General features: G+C 48.4%; 1 protein-coding gene across 2 annotated transcripts in view; it reads right to left on the bottom strand.

Moving 5' to 3' along the window:
* Positions 1-13020, bottom strand: part of DNAH2 (dynein axonemal heavy chain 2) — a 117894-nt gene that overhangs the window by 53763 nt on the left and 51111 nt on the right. For both annotated transcript variants that reach the window (XM_055367403.2, XM_063700590.1), the window contains exons 25-40: positions 12741-12902; positions 12535-12638; positions 10395-10551; positions 10164-10246; positions 9870-10050; positions 9332-9470; positions 5832-6049; positions 5466-5567; positions 4671-4796; positions 3931-4041; positions 3171-3359; positions 2625-2728; positions 2336-2525; positions 1378-1558; positions 516-643; positions 18-170 (exon numbers count right to left, since the gene is read on the bottom strand). In XM_055367403.2, the coding sequence (XP_055223378.2) occupies positions 18-170; positions 516-643; positions 1378-1558; positions 2336-2525; positions 2625-2728; positions 3171-3359; positions 3931-4041; positions 4671-4796; positions 5466-5567; positions 5832-6049; positions 9332-9470; positions 9870-10050; positions 10164-10246; positions 10395-10551; positions 12535-12638; positions 12741-12902 (2328 nt within the window). The remainder of the gene's footprint in view (positions 1-17; positions 171-515; positions 644-1377; positions 1559-2335; positions 2526-2624; positions 2729-3170; positions 3360-3930; positions 4042-4670; positions 4797-5465; positions 5568-5831; positions 6050-9331; positions 9471-9869; positions 10051-10163; positions 10247-10394; positions 10552-12534; positions 12639-12740; positions 12903-13020) is intronic.

Genomic DNA, 13020 nt, shown 5'->3' with positions numbered 1-13020 from the left:
CTGTGTCCTTGCTCTACCTCTTCATCAGTCAGATCCGGCTGTAGGCGGCGCTTCTTGCCAGCATAGCGCAGAAGGGAGGTGAGGGCACGCAGGCCAAAGTCATAGTGGTCCTGTCTGGACAGCTGCTGCACAGCCAATGAGTAGAGTGTGTACACCTTCTTGGCCAGAATCTGGGGAACCAAAACAGAGGAGGAAACAGTCCATCTCCCCACAAATCCCTCTGCTTCATCTCAGGACAGTCAGAGACAAGAAGCCAGGTCCCAGGACATGAAGCAGCTAGGAGGTACTCTATGGATTCTCCTAAGGAAATTGTGTGAATGACGCCATTGTCAGTTAGTGATATCACGGAGGAGAAACCTCCCTCCCCTAAATTTTTCTCCCCACACATCCTACTGACAATAGTCTAAGTTCCTTAGAGGATAAGCTGATTGTGAGGCCCTTGGGGAGCTCCTCTGTCCAGGGAATAATTATGAAAGGAAATTAAAATCACTGGAGAAAAGGGGTTATTGGAGTACCTTGCAGTTGCCAAAGCCCTCTCCAAAGAGAATGATTTCTGCAATGAGGGTGGAGTCAGGCACCACCATGGCAATTGGGCGGAACATGGATTTAAGATTTTCGGGAAGCTCTGTGCGGCCAGCATAGCCTGGAAAACAATGCCACTTGCTTAGAATCATATATTTCCTCATCTTGATTTGCTTCCCCAAACCCACTTTCCAATCAGTCTCATTTTCTCCCACCCTAACTCCATCCCTAACTTTCTCTCCAACTCCAAGACCACATCCTTTCTCATCTCAGCCCCAGCCCTTCCCAGTCCACTTTGGTCTTCTCTCTTATCTCTGGTCCTTTCCTTACTTTCTGCATGGCCTTGTTTCAAATTCAAATCACAGAGCTGTCAATTTCCCATCTCTCCAGGTTCTGTGTGTATAGCTCTCATCAGTCCTAATAGAAATCACAGCTGTTCCTCTTTGTTCAGTTCCTAAACCCTTTCCTATCCCTGTGCTGTCCTAGAGCCTTCCCCCAGAGTTGTTCCTAGGAAACAGTAATGAGAGACCCTAGGGCCTGCTTGCAAAAGAGATGGCAGAGAGACCAGAACTCTTGGAGCTAGCCTAAAGGGAGAAGAAAGCTAAGTATCTTAAAAGATGAGGGCTACATATACACACATAAGTGGTTATTAATCCCTTTGGGGAAAACAGTAAGATTGCTTCCCCTTCTCCCGGAAAGTTGTGTTTATCCTTCTCTCCCCTTTGCTATCTTTAGCCAGACTTCACTTAGCTATATACATTCGCATGGAAGGGGGAAGAGGAGGATGCGCAGTTATTTCCCCTGAACACCCAGTTCTTCCCACCCCAGGAGTCCCATCCACTCCCTGCCACCTACCAGGATTCATGGTAATGAAGATCCCACAGGACCACACCAGATTCATTTCAAAGCCATCAAAATGGAAATGGGTGAGGCCGGCAGCCAGGGCAGACAGGATGCACAGGATCTGGTGGGCCACCACTGACAGCACCTCGATGTGGATGCGGTTAAACTCATCAAAGCAGCCCCAAGCTCCAGTCTGCGGGGTGCAAGGCAGAGTCACTGGGAGCGAGAGGTGCCCCAAGAGGCTAGAAAGCGTGATTAACACACCCTTCCTTCAAATGTTTCAATAGGCGAGGCGGCCTTCAGAATAGGGGGCAGGGAGGAGGGCACCAGAGTACACTGTTGTAGCTTCTGGCCAGAACTTTCCATCAGATGGGGCCAATCTGGGGTGATGCTAGAAAAGGTGTGGGTTGGAAAGAGACTGGGGTAGGGAACTTGTGTGCACTGTCTACTCTGCTCCAGTTAACACATATTATTTTCTTTAATCCTTTATAATCTTCTGATTTTGCAAATAAGCTTCATGAAGCTCAGGAAGGGGAAGGGACTTTCCTAGTTGTAAGAATTATACGTGGCTGGGCGCAGTGGCTCAAGCCTGTAATCCCAGCACTTTGGGAGGCCGAGACAGGTGGATCACCTAAGGTCAGGAGTTCGAGACCAGCCTGGCCAAGATGGTGAAACCCCGTCTCCACTAAAAATACAAAAATTCGCCGGGCTTGGTGTCACACGCCTGTAATCCCAGCTACTCAGGAGGCTGAGGCAGGAGAATTGCTTGAACCCAGCAGGCAAAGGTTGCAGTGAGCCGAGATCATGCCACTGCACTCCAAAAAATAAATAAATAAATAAATATATAAGAATTACATGTGATGCAATGTCATGAAGCTACAAAGCACTGAACCGGATTTGGGTTTCAGTTTATTTTCTGGGACGAAAAGGTATTTAAGGGGCTTCTGGCACAGGGTGGCAGGATACTGACCTGGGCCAGACCTGAGTACATTCGGCCCATGGACTTGTAGTCCAGGCCCTCAGAGCAGTTGACCACAATGACATATATGCCCAGGGCCTTGCCCAGGTCCTTGACGGTCTCGGTCTTGCCCGTGCCTGCAGGGCCTTTGGGGGAGCCCCCTCGGTGCAGGTGCAATGCCGTGGTCAGTGTCATGTAACACCTGAGAATTGAGGACAGAACTAGAGTCAGACTCCTGGAAGCCTCTCTCAGCTTCCGCTGCCCCCCACCCCAGCCACCTCATTCATCCCACATGGCAGACCTGTCCGTCAGGGGGGTGATGACAAGCCGGCCCGAGTTACCCAAGTACTCATAACTATACTGAAATTGCGTGTTGGTCTGGCGGATCATACAGTCATCAAGATCCTGGGGAAAACAGGGCAGAAAAAGAGAGAGGTGGGCTTGGAAGGAGAGTTAGAGCTGGGACAATGACTGAGAGTGGGGCTCAGAGTTGTCAGGGAGGCTGCAGTGAAGGGATCAGGAGTTCCCTTTTAGAGTTGAAAAGGGGAGCGGTTTATGGGCAAGATGGAAAATGGGTTTCATGTTGCACATCCACCCCAACCCAATGCAGCAGCTGCCTGGAGTGTTTCTGAGTCCTGTTCAAGTGACATTCATAGTGAGCCCTGACTGGGACAACTACTTGCCACTCCTGATTGTGGGGAGGAGATGGAAGGAAGAACCAGATTAGGGTACTGGGACAGGACTAAGGGTTGGCTTAGGATATCCTTGCATTTACAGAACATGGATGCAATAAAAGCATTAGGATCCATTTTACGGTAAGAGAGTGGGGAGTTGGCCCATCTGGCACCTTCTCCCAGTAGAACCGAAGTTGGCTGAGCCAGTCAAAGGAATTGACATCCATGAGGCCACTCTTGTAAAGCTTCTCCAACACATCCCGGGCATGAATTTCTATCGTCACCAGAGCCACAATTTTAAGCCGCATGATCTTGGTCAAGTTCCCCCTGATGGCTTCTGAATACTTATTCAGGATTGACACCTGTGGCATGAAGCAGCAGGGAAGAGAGCAGACAGAGCAATGCCGCCAAAGCCTGATCACCCCTTCCCCCCACCCAGCACCGCTTCCAACCCGGTGCTGACCCCACCTGCTGTAACTCCTGGTAATTCTGCTCTACCACGGACTGCCCCCACTGGACTTCCATCATAAAGCACCCTCGCTCTGGCCCTTTTCCACCAGCTCGCCTCTAATTCTGACTGCTCCCTCCCTGCAATTCTAGCTCCAGGCCTAGCCCATACTTGTAGAGCACCCGCCTACTTTTTTCTTTTCTTTTCTTTTCTTTTCTTTTCTTTTCTTTTCTTTTTTTTTTTTTTGAGACAGAGTCTTGTTCTGTCGCCGAGGCTGGAGTGCAGTGGTACGATCTTAGCTCACTGCAGCCTCAACCTCCTGGGTGTGCCACCAGCTAATTTTTGTATTTTTTGGTAAAGAAGGGGTTTCACCATATTGCCCAGGCTGGTCTCGAACTCCTGGGCTCAAGCGAGTGGGCTCCTCCCACCTCTGCCTCCCAAAGTGCTGGGATTACAAGCACGAGCCAGTGCGCCCAGCCTCTCACCTGGTTCTTCTTCATGACCTTGAGGATTTTCTTGTCTGCCCGCTCCTTCGCTGTCAGCAGGCACTTGGTAACATCAGCCGTCCACTGGATCTGACTGGCAGTGATCACCACCTGGGGATGTGCAGAAGCCACGTCCCAAAGCCCTGTCCTTGGCTACCCACACAGCCCAGCTCCCAAGTCCCAGCTAATTCAAGAACCATGTGCCTCTCCCAACTGCACCCAATCTGCTCTGAAGGATGGGACATGGGCCTCAGGTCAGGAGCTAAGGGTCCAGCTTGGAGTGTACCAGAGCCACAGCCCAGAAAGGGGGGTAAGAAACCACACTGTGTGAGACTCAAGATTCTGTCTTTCCACTGGCCACCTCCTTTTAACTCCATCTTCTCGTTCCCTCATTTCTTCATTTCTTTCTTTTTTTCTCTTTTTTTAGACAGAGTCTTGCTTTGTCACCCAGGCTGGAGTGCAGTGGCACGATCTCAGCTCACTACAACCTTCACCTACTGGGTTCAAGCTATTCTTCTGCCTCAGCCTCCTGAGAAACTGGGATTACAGGTGCACACCACCACACCAGATAATTTTTTGTATTTTTAGTAGAGATGGGGTTTCACCATGTTGGCCAGGCTGGTCTTGAACTCCTGACCTCAAGTGATCTGCCCACCTCGGCCTCCCAAAGTGCTGGGATTACAGGCATGAGCCACCGTGCCCGGCCCCTTGTTCCCTCACTTCTGTTGACCCCAGCTCACCTGGCCAGCCCACTCCTTCACCCATTTGTCCCTCTTGTTGAGGAACTTCCTGAGGGCCAGGTGGCAGTTCCGGAGAAGGTCCCGCAGGGTCACCCTCATGGTCTGTTCCACATCGCCAAGCCAGGACTGGGGGGAGGTGGGAGAATAGGGCAGCTCAGCCTGAGGGGGCACGGCCAAGGTCCTCCACAGGGAAGGCACTTAGGAAGCAGCACTTCAGGGCTTTGTACCCAGAGAAAAGCGGGAATGGCCAACAGCTGGCTTGCGTTCCTGAGAGAAATGGAGGCTAGGAGGCAGATGATCTGACTTTCAGAAGGAAATTTCAGTTCAGAGCAGAGATGGTCATTGTCAGGAATGGCAGGTGAGAGGGGAAAGAGTGACTAACGGCCATTTAAAGAGGTCTTTTCTCCTCATGGAGCCAGGTGAACTTTCTTTTTTTTTTTTTTTTTTGTTTTGAGACGGAGTTTCACTCTTGTTCCCCAGGCTGGAGTATAATGGTGCAATCTCAGCTCACCACAACCTCCGCCTCCCAGGTTCAAGTGATTCTCCTGCCTCAGCCTCCCGAGTAGCTGGGATTACCAGCATGCACCACCACGCCCACCTAATTTTGTATTTTTAGCAGAAACGGGGTTTCTCCATGTTGGTCAGGCTGGTCTCAAACTCCCAACCTCAGGTGATCTGCCCACCTCAGCCTCCCAAAGTGCTGGGATTACAAGTGTGAGCCACTGCGCCCAACCCAGGTGAACTTTCTGTAGGAAGAAGAATCAGCTAGGTCCTCAGACCCTCACCACAACTCACCTCCACAGGCCCTTCTAAAAATACTGAGTGGAGGAAGTCAATGTACTCGCCGTCGCCCGAGAACATTCCCACAGCTTCCCATTTGCTGCTGGGCCCTCCAACCTGCAGAAAGCAGAAGCTACTCAGAGCCCGGCCTGCCCACCCTTGGTGCCCGCCTAGAAGTCCTGGGGCCTTTTGAGGATAATTACTGCTCCTCTCCCCTCCTCTCAATATTACCAATTCTAAGAAGTTCTATCCCCCTGAGAATTGAGAATCATTAATTAACATGGCCTTCCTTTTGGGAGGGCAGGGTCCCCTCCAAAGCCTTTCATACCCCAACACCCTCCGTTCGCCACCCAGCATCTCACTGTGGCCACTTCTACCGACCTTCTGGATTCTCAGCAACTTGACGTTGTCAAAGCATTTTTTGAGGTGTGGCTGCACAGCCTCTGGGTTTCGGGACTGGCCCAGAATCTCCAGCAGGTCATCATTGGACAAGAAGTAGAAGCGGGGGAAAATATGTCGCTTGGTCTCTAAATACATATCCAGAGATTTCTGAATATCTTCCAGGATTGTATTCATTTCTATCAATGTGTCCAGGAGGCCTGGGAAGAAGAGCGATGAATGACATTTGATTCATTTCCACTGCCCTGGGCGGATCTGGATGGCCCAACTCTGTGTTCTTTGCCAGCTCTTGAACAGTGGGGCACAGACTGCCATGAGGGTTTCTGGACACAGAGAAGTATCCCCAGACCGTCTAACATGCTCAACCCATTCTCTCTGTTAATTCATTACAGTATTCATTATGCACTATTGCACATGTTACCGTTTATGCATTGATACATCATATATGATTTCATTAATACAGTAATTCCCCCTTATCCAGTTTCACGTCCCATGGTTGCAACTACCTGCAGACAACTGTGGTCCGAAAATACTGAATGGAAAATTCCAGAAATAATCCCTAGGTTTTAATTGCACACTGTTCTGAGTAGTGTGATGCAATCTCTCACCATCCTGCTCTGTCCCCCAGGATGTGAATTATCCCTCTGTCCAGCGTCTCCATGCTGCAGAGGTTCCCTGCCCGTGAGTCACTTAGTAGCCCTCTCGGTTATCAGATCGACTGTTGTGACATCACAGCAGTGCCTGTGTTCAAGTGACCCTTATGTCACTTAATAATGTAAGCAAAAGTGCAAGAGTAGTGATGCTGCCAATTCAGATACACCAAAGAGAAGCCGTAAAGTGCTTCCATAAAGAGCTTCCTTCCTTTAAGTGAAAAGGTGAAAGTTCTCAACTGAGGTTGCTGAGATCTACAGTAAGAATGAATCTTCTGGCCTGGCACAGTGGCTCATGCCTGTAATCCCAATACTTTGGGAGGCTGAGGTGGGTGGATCACTTGAGGTCAGGAGTTCAAGACCAGCCTGGCCACCATGGTGAAATCCCATCTCTACTAAAAATACAAAAATTAGCCAGGCGTGGTGGCGGGTGCCTGTAATCCAAGCTACTCGGGAGGCTGAGGCAGGAGAATTGCTTAAACCCGGAAGGCAGAAGTTTCAGTGAGCCGAGATTGTGCCACCACACTCCAGCCTGGGCGACAGAGCGAGACTCCGTCTCAAAAAAAAAAAAAGAAGAAAAACAGAATATGAATCTTCTATCTGTGAAACTGTGACGAAGGAAAAAGAAATTCATGATAGTTTTGCTGTCACACCTCAAACTGCAAAAGTTACAGCCTCAGTGCGTAATAAGTGCTTAGTTAAGATGGAAAGAGCATTGAATTTATGGGGGGGAGACACGAACAGAAACATGTTCTGATTGATGGCAATTGGGTTAACTACTATCTGAGGTGTCAGGCATCTACTGGGGGGTCTTGGAACATATCCCCAGTGGGTGGGGGGGACACTGTATAACACACCCACCTAAGAACTTGGGGGTCCGTCTTCCTACATTTCCCATAGGCAAAAAAGAAAAGAAGGGCTGGGGGAAGAACTTGGGGATCCACTGGCCAACCCAAGAGCTTCTGAAAAGTAGAGATTACCCTCCGCTTACACAATCTAGCAAGCTAAATCATTTTATTTAGATACATGGCATGTGCACACAGTGAAAGAAATCTGCAAGGACTGGGGTTGCCAATGTCCTTCATGTCATAGCAAAAAGAGTCCCAGAGCAGGCGGCAGAAGACCCCCAATCAGATAGTAGTTCTTTCACTTACTGTCATGTCAATTCACCTCACTGAGTTTTTACCTCTTTGTGTACAAAATGGCAATAAAATCCATCTCAAAAACCAACGTGAGGCTGGGCGTGGTGGCTCATGCCTATAATCCCAGCACTTTGGGAGGCCGAGGTGGGTGGATCACTTGAGGTCAGGAGTTCAAGACCAGCCTGACCAACATGGTGAAACACCGTCTCTACTAAAAAAATACAAACTTAGCTGGGTGTGGTGGCACACGCCTGTAGTCCCAGCTACTTGGGAGGCTGAGGCAGGAGAATTGCTTGAACCAGGAGGTGGAGGTTGTGGTGACCTTAAATCATTCCATTGCACTCCAGCCTGGGCAACGAGAGCAAAACTCCGTCTTAAAAAACAAACAAACAAACAAGCAAACAAAAAACCAATGTGAGTAGTAATTGAAATGTATTCACATCAGTAGCTTCTCAATAATGTTAGTTTCCTCCCAGCCTACAGCCCCATACCTCAGGTCTTGATTGATTTTCCCCTTGTCTTCCCAGTTCCTAGCTTTCTGAAGAAAGGAGGGACACTAGTGAGTGTGAACTCAGAGGTGACCCTCATGCCTTCAAGCACAGGGTCTACAGGCTGTTGGATCCTTTGAGTCAAACCTGAGTGACCCCTGGAGATCACAGGCATGCTCAGTAGCCACGGACAAGATGGATTTGTTCTGTGCATTCAACAAAGGGATCATTGTTTTTTTGGCTTTGCTTATAAATTGTTCCGGAATATAATTCTGTCAATTATTTCAAATAGTATCAGTTGTTGTCATTCAACTTTGCATACCATAACTTTTCATGTTTATCTTTTATCAGAATAATTAAAATTATTTTTATTGATGTGTATACTGAAGGCTCTTGGGAAAATGAAGCACTGTTAAGACTAGCCCTAGGTAAAATAAAGAGGTCCTCTGCACCCCCACCAGGATTCTTCTGCACAGGATGCCCATTCTAGGTGCCCGCTGTCAAACCTGACTCCCTGATTCTCTACCCCAGTCTACCCCAGTCGACCAGGCCTCACTATGTGTTCATCTTGCCGTGTGTTCATCCCTTTCTTCCCCATACCCTACCCCATCCCATGGCTGAAGGCTAGTGAATCTGCTAAATGAAAGTCAACGTAGGCTGGGCTCAGTGTCTCACACCTGTAATCCCAGAACTTTGGGAGGCTGAGGGAGGTGAATCACCTGAGGTCAGGAGTTCGAGGCAGCCTGGCCAACTTGGTGAAACCCCATCTCTACTAAAAATAAAAAAATTAGCCAGAGGTAGTGGCACACGCTTGTATTCCCAGCTACTTGGGAGGCTGAAGCAGGAGAATCGTTTGAACCCGGGAGGCAGAGATTGCAGTGAGCCGAGATCGCACCACTGCACTCCAGCCTGGGCAACGTGCAAAACTCTGTCTCAAAAAAAAAATTTTTTTTCAATAAATAAATAAACTCATCTGACTGATTCCATATCCCATGCTCTTAACCACTACATTATTATACTCCACTCAAATATTTGTTGAGTTTAATTTACAGAATTATGATCTAATGCTTAGAAGAGGTGATGGAGATGGGAAATGTTAGGAGAGCTGGGGGCATCAGTCTTTTTAATAAACGAAGCACGCAACCATGACCAACCAGAGTGCCTGCCGAGGCTGTGTCAGGCAGGAGCCCTGGAGCTCTGACCTGGGTGATGGGTGCTCCGGAGAGCATTGTTGTCCTTGTTCATCCTGTCCATGATGGCTTTCCAGTTGCTGTTGACCTGGTCAAATAAGGTCGATTCATTGGGCAGCTGCTTGCGGATGTCTTCTCCTAGGAAGATATTCTGAGGGGGCCAAAAGTTGGGGTGAGAGGCCACTTCTTACACACTCTCCACCCTCTGCTCCCCGTTCCCAGATTGTGGGTGACAGTTGAGTAGAAGATACAGAGTGCTAGAAGTCAAAGGCCAAGATGCCCAAGTTCTACAAGGAAAGTTGGAGGTAGGGGGCCAGCTACCTGGGTCTAAGAAGAAAAATGGAAGAAAAATCTGGGAAGAAGAACAAAAACTTGTTACGGAGGGAATCTAAGGTGAGAGGTAATAACTAAGAATCAGACAGCTGGGTCCTAGATGAAGAGTGACTTTAAAGGTAGGAGAATGAGGCTGATAACAGGGCAAAATCTAGATCTTAAGAAAAAGAAGGAGTAAGAGCAGGAAGCAGGAAGAGCTCAGGCGCTGAGTCCTGACCTCTAAGTACATCCACTGACGCTGCACTGTGAGAATCATCTCAATAACCTCCAAAATGAGGGAGAGGCAGCGTTCCCAGTGGTCCACGTCCTTCTCAAAGGCCTTGACAAAGCGTGAAGCCTTCATGGTAGACAGAGCTACCTGGTTATCTTCCAGTGCCTGGAATACTTCTTCTGTACCTCTGAGACACAAGGGGTCAAAATCATAGTTCATCCCCATCTGCCCAACCTTGGTCCCACTCTGCAGCCTGGGTCACACAGCCCTCCATTCTCCTAGAGCCCCAGCTCCCCTGACCTGAGCCGATGATGGCCTTTATCCTTGTAGGGTACTATGTCGAGCTGAGTCACATCCCAGGTCTTGGCAATGTTTTGTAAAGCCTGTGGAGAGAAATTGGGGGACACAGCAGTCAGGTATCTCTTCACTAAGGAGAACAGGAGCTGAGAGGCGCCATCAGATGATGAACAGCTGGAGCCTGTGCTCCAGGAGGCGCAGGAGGTGTGGGACCATGGGAGGGGACTGTCCTACCACTTCTATAGCCAGCTCTTTAGTTGCTGAAGCAGAGATCTCCCCAATTTTCTCCACATGCTGATCCATCCCAAGCTCCACAATCTGCTCCAAGGTGAAGCTTTCAGATTCCTGATCAAACTCCCGCTGGATCTCATCCCGGACCTGGTCCCAGTGCCTGCAGCCAGGAACAGGAGGGTGTGAGGTCAGGAGAGTTACCATCACTCCCATTGCTGTCTCCCACTGGGACACTATGATTCTGCATAGTTATCAATTCATGATTCAACTCATTTTGCTAAACAGGCTCGAAGACGCAATCTTAGGCACCACGGGGAATACGAAGATTGAGGTGAAACTCTCCAGAAGTGGATTCTCTGGAGAGGAAGTTAAGGCAGGTGTGCCCACAAAGCACACAATGAATCACCGCAGGTTTACTCTAGAACTGTACTGAGTAAAGGCCTTACATGAAACATCTCATATCATTCTCACGGCTACGCTATAAATTAGGAATTATTATTATTCCATTTACAGATGAGAAAACTGAGGCTTAGAGAAGTTAAATAATGTAAGCAAATAAAGTGGTTAGGTTATACATAACCGTATAACACTTAATGGTTTGGCATTGCCAAAAACGTTATACTGGAAGAAAGACAAAGAAGTAAAATTATTTTCTCTTAAATGGATAGATCATGATTGAAACACCATTTATAAAAATTACTTTATTTTTATAAATCTATCCCCAATGGTTTGAGATACATCCTCTACCATATAATAAATTCCAGATGAATTAAAAGAGTTAAACCTGAGAAACACAAAGCATCAGAGGAAAGAATGAAGAGGATGTATTTGTAACTTTGGGATAGGAAAGGTCTTCCTAAACAAGGCACAAAGGCAAAAACCATACAGAAAGAAAGTTATACTTCTGGCTACCTCAAAATAAAATCTTCTGTATAACAAAAGACATAAGGCGGGACGGGCACAGTGGCTCATGCCTGTAATCCCAGCACTTTGGGAGGCCAAGGTGGGCAGATCACTTGAGGCCAGGAGTTCAAGACCATCTTGGGCAACATGGCAAAACCCCATCTCTACTAAAAATACAAAAATTAGCAGAGCATGGTGGCAGGTGCCTGTAATCCCAGCTACTTGGGAGGCTGAGGCACAAGAATTGCTTGAACCCGCGAGGTGAAGGTTACAGTGAGCCGAGATCACAGCACTGCACCCCAGCCTGGGCAACAGAGTGAGACTTTGTCTCCCCCACAAAAAAAGGGAAAAAAAAGACATAAGACTTAGTCATGATAGACAACTCCCTTTCAGAGAGAGGGAGGCCCCAGGGCAGGGGTCAGAGAACAAGAAGTCAGCAAGGCTGGATGACCCGAGACAGTGCAAGAAGCAGAGGACAGTGGCAGGCTTGGTGTCTGCACCACATGTTCGCTGAGCACTATTTGCAATAGCTAAGATGTGGAATCACCCTAAGTGTCCATCAAGCGATGAATAGAGGATGAAAATGTGGTGTATATATACAATGAAATACTCTTCAGCCTCAGGAAAGAAGAGAATCCTGTCATTTGCAACAACATGGAAGAACCTGGAGGACATTATGCTAAGCGAAATAAGCCCGGCGAAGAAAGACAAACACCGCACGATCACACTCGTATGTCATATGTAAAGTCTGAACAGGTTGAACTCACAGAAGCAGAGTCGATTGCTGGTTACCAGCTGGGGTGGTAGGTGGAAAGTTGGGGAAGTGTTGGTCAAAGGACACAAAATTTCAGTTAGACAAGAGGGATGATCTCCTGTACATCATGGCAACAATGGTTAATAACAATCTATTGTATACTTGAAAATCACTGAGAGTAGCTTTTCAGTATTCTCACTACAAAAAATAGGTATGTGAGGTAATGCATATGATAATTAGCTCAATTTAGCCATTCTACAATGTGTACATATTTCAAAACATTATGCTGTACACCATAAGTGTATGCAATTTTCATGCGTCCATCAAAATTAAACATTAAAAAGAGGAAAGAGAAAAAGACATACATTTGTGGACAGAGGGGAAGAGAGGGCTGTGAACACTGCGGAGAGGAGAACGGGAGGGACCAAGTGGTGGCGCAGGCCAGCGGGGCAGAGTGGACACCCCAGAGCGGAGGACCAGCCTCACCTCTCTCTAAGGGCAGGGTTCCGCAGGTCTGAGATGAGAGGCATGGTCCTCTTGAACTGCTCTATTTTTGAGCGAGTGGTTTCAATAATTTCCCAGTTTCGGTCCTGAGCAAAAGTTGGGGGCATGAGAAGACCTGACGACCTCCCTGGGAACAGACCCGGATCCTCCACCAGCTTCTCTTCCGCCTCCCCGCCGTTTCTCCCCACCTTATACTCTTTGGCTAATCTTGTGAGGCGACGAAACAGCCCGTGGGCCATGGTCTCCATGGTTTCCGTCTGCAGGATCAGGAACCGGCCAGTCTTCCACTCATTCCAGTTCTCCTCCCAGTCTCGTGCGATCTCCCAGATTTGCTGGAGGGCATCGAGCTCCTACAGGGCAGAAAGGCGCGTTACATGAAGTGGCACCTGCCCTCTTCCTCCCTGACGGACGCCCAGGCCCTTCGCTGCTCTCGCTCTGTGAAACTTCCCCTCTAGGGAATACAGCGGC

The sequence above is a fragment of the Gorilla gorilla genome, chromosome 19 (genome assembly GCF_029281585.2).
Source record: "Gorilla gorilla gorilla isolate KB3781 chromosome 19, NHGRI_mGorGor1-v2.1_pri, whole genome shotgun sequence".
Lineage (NCBI taxonomy): Eukaryota > Metazoa > Chordata > Mammalia > Primates > Hominidae > Gorilla > Gorilla gorilla.
This window is presented reverse-complemented; position numbering and strand designations above follow the sequence as displayed.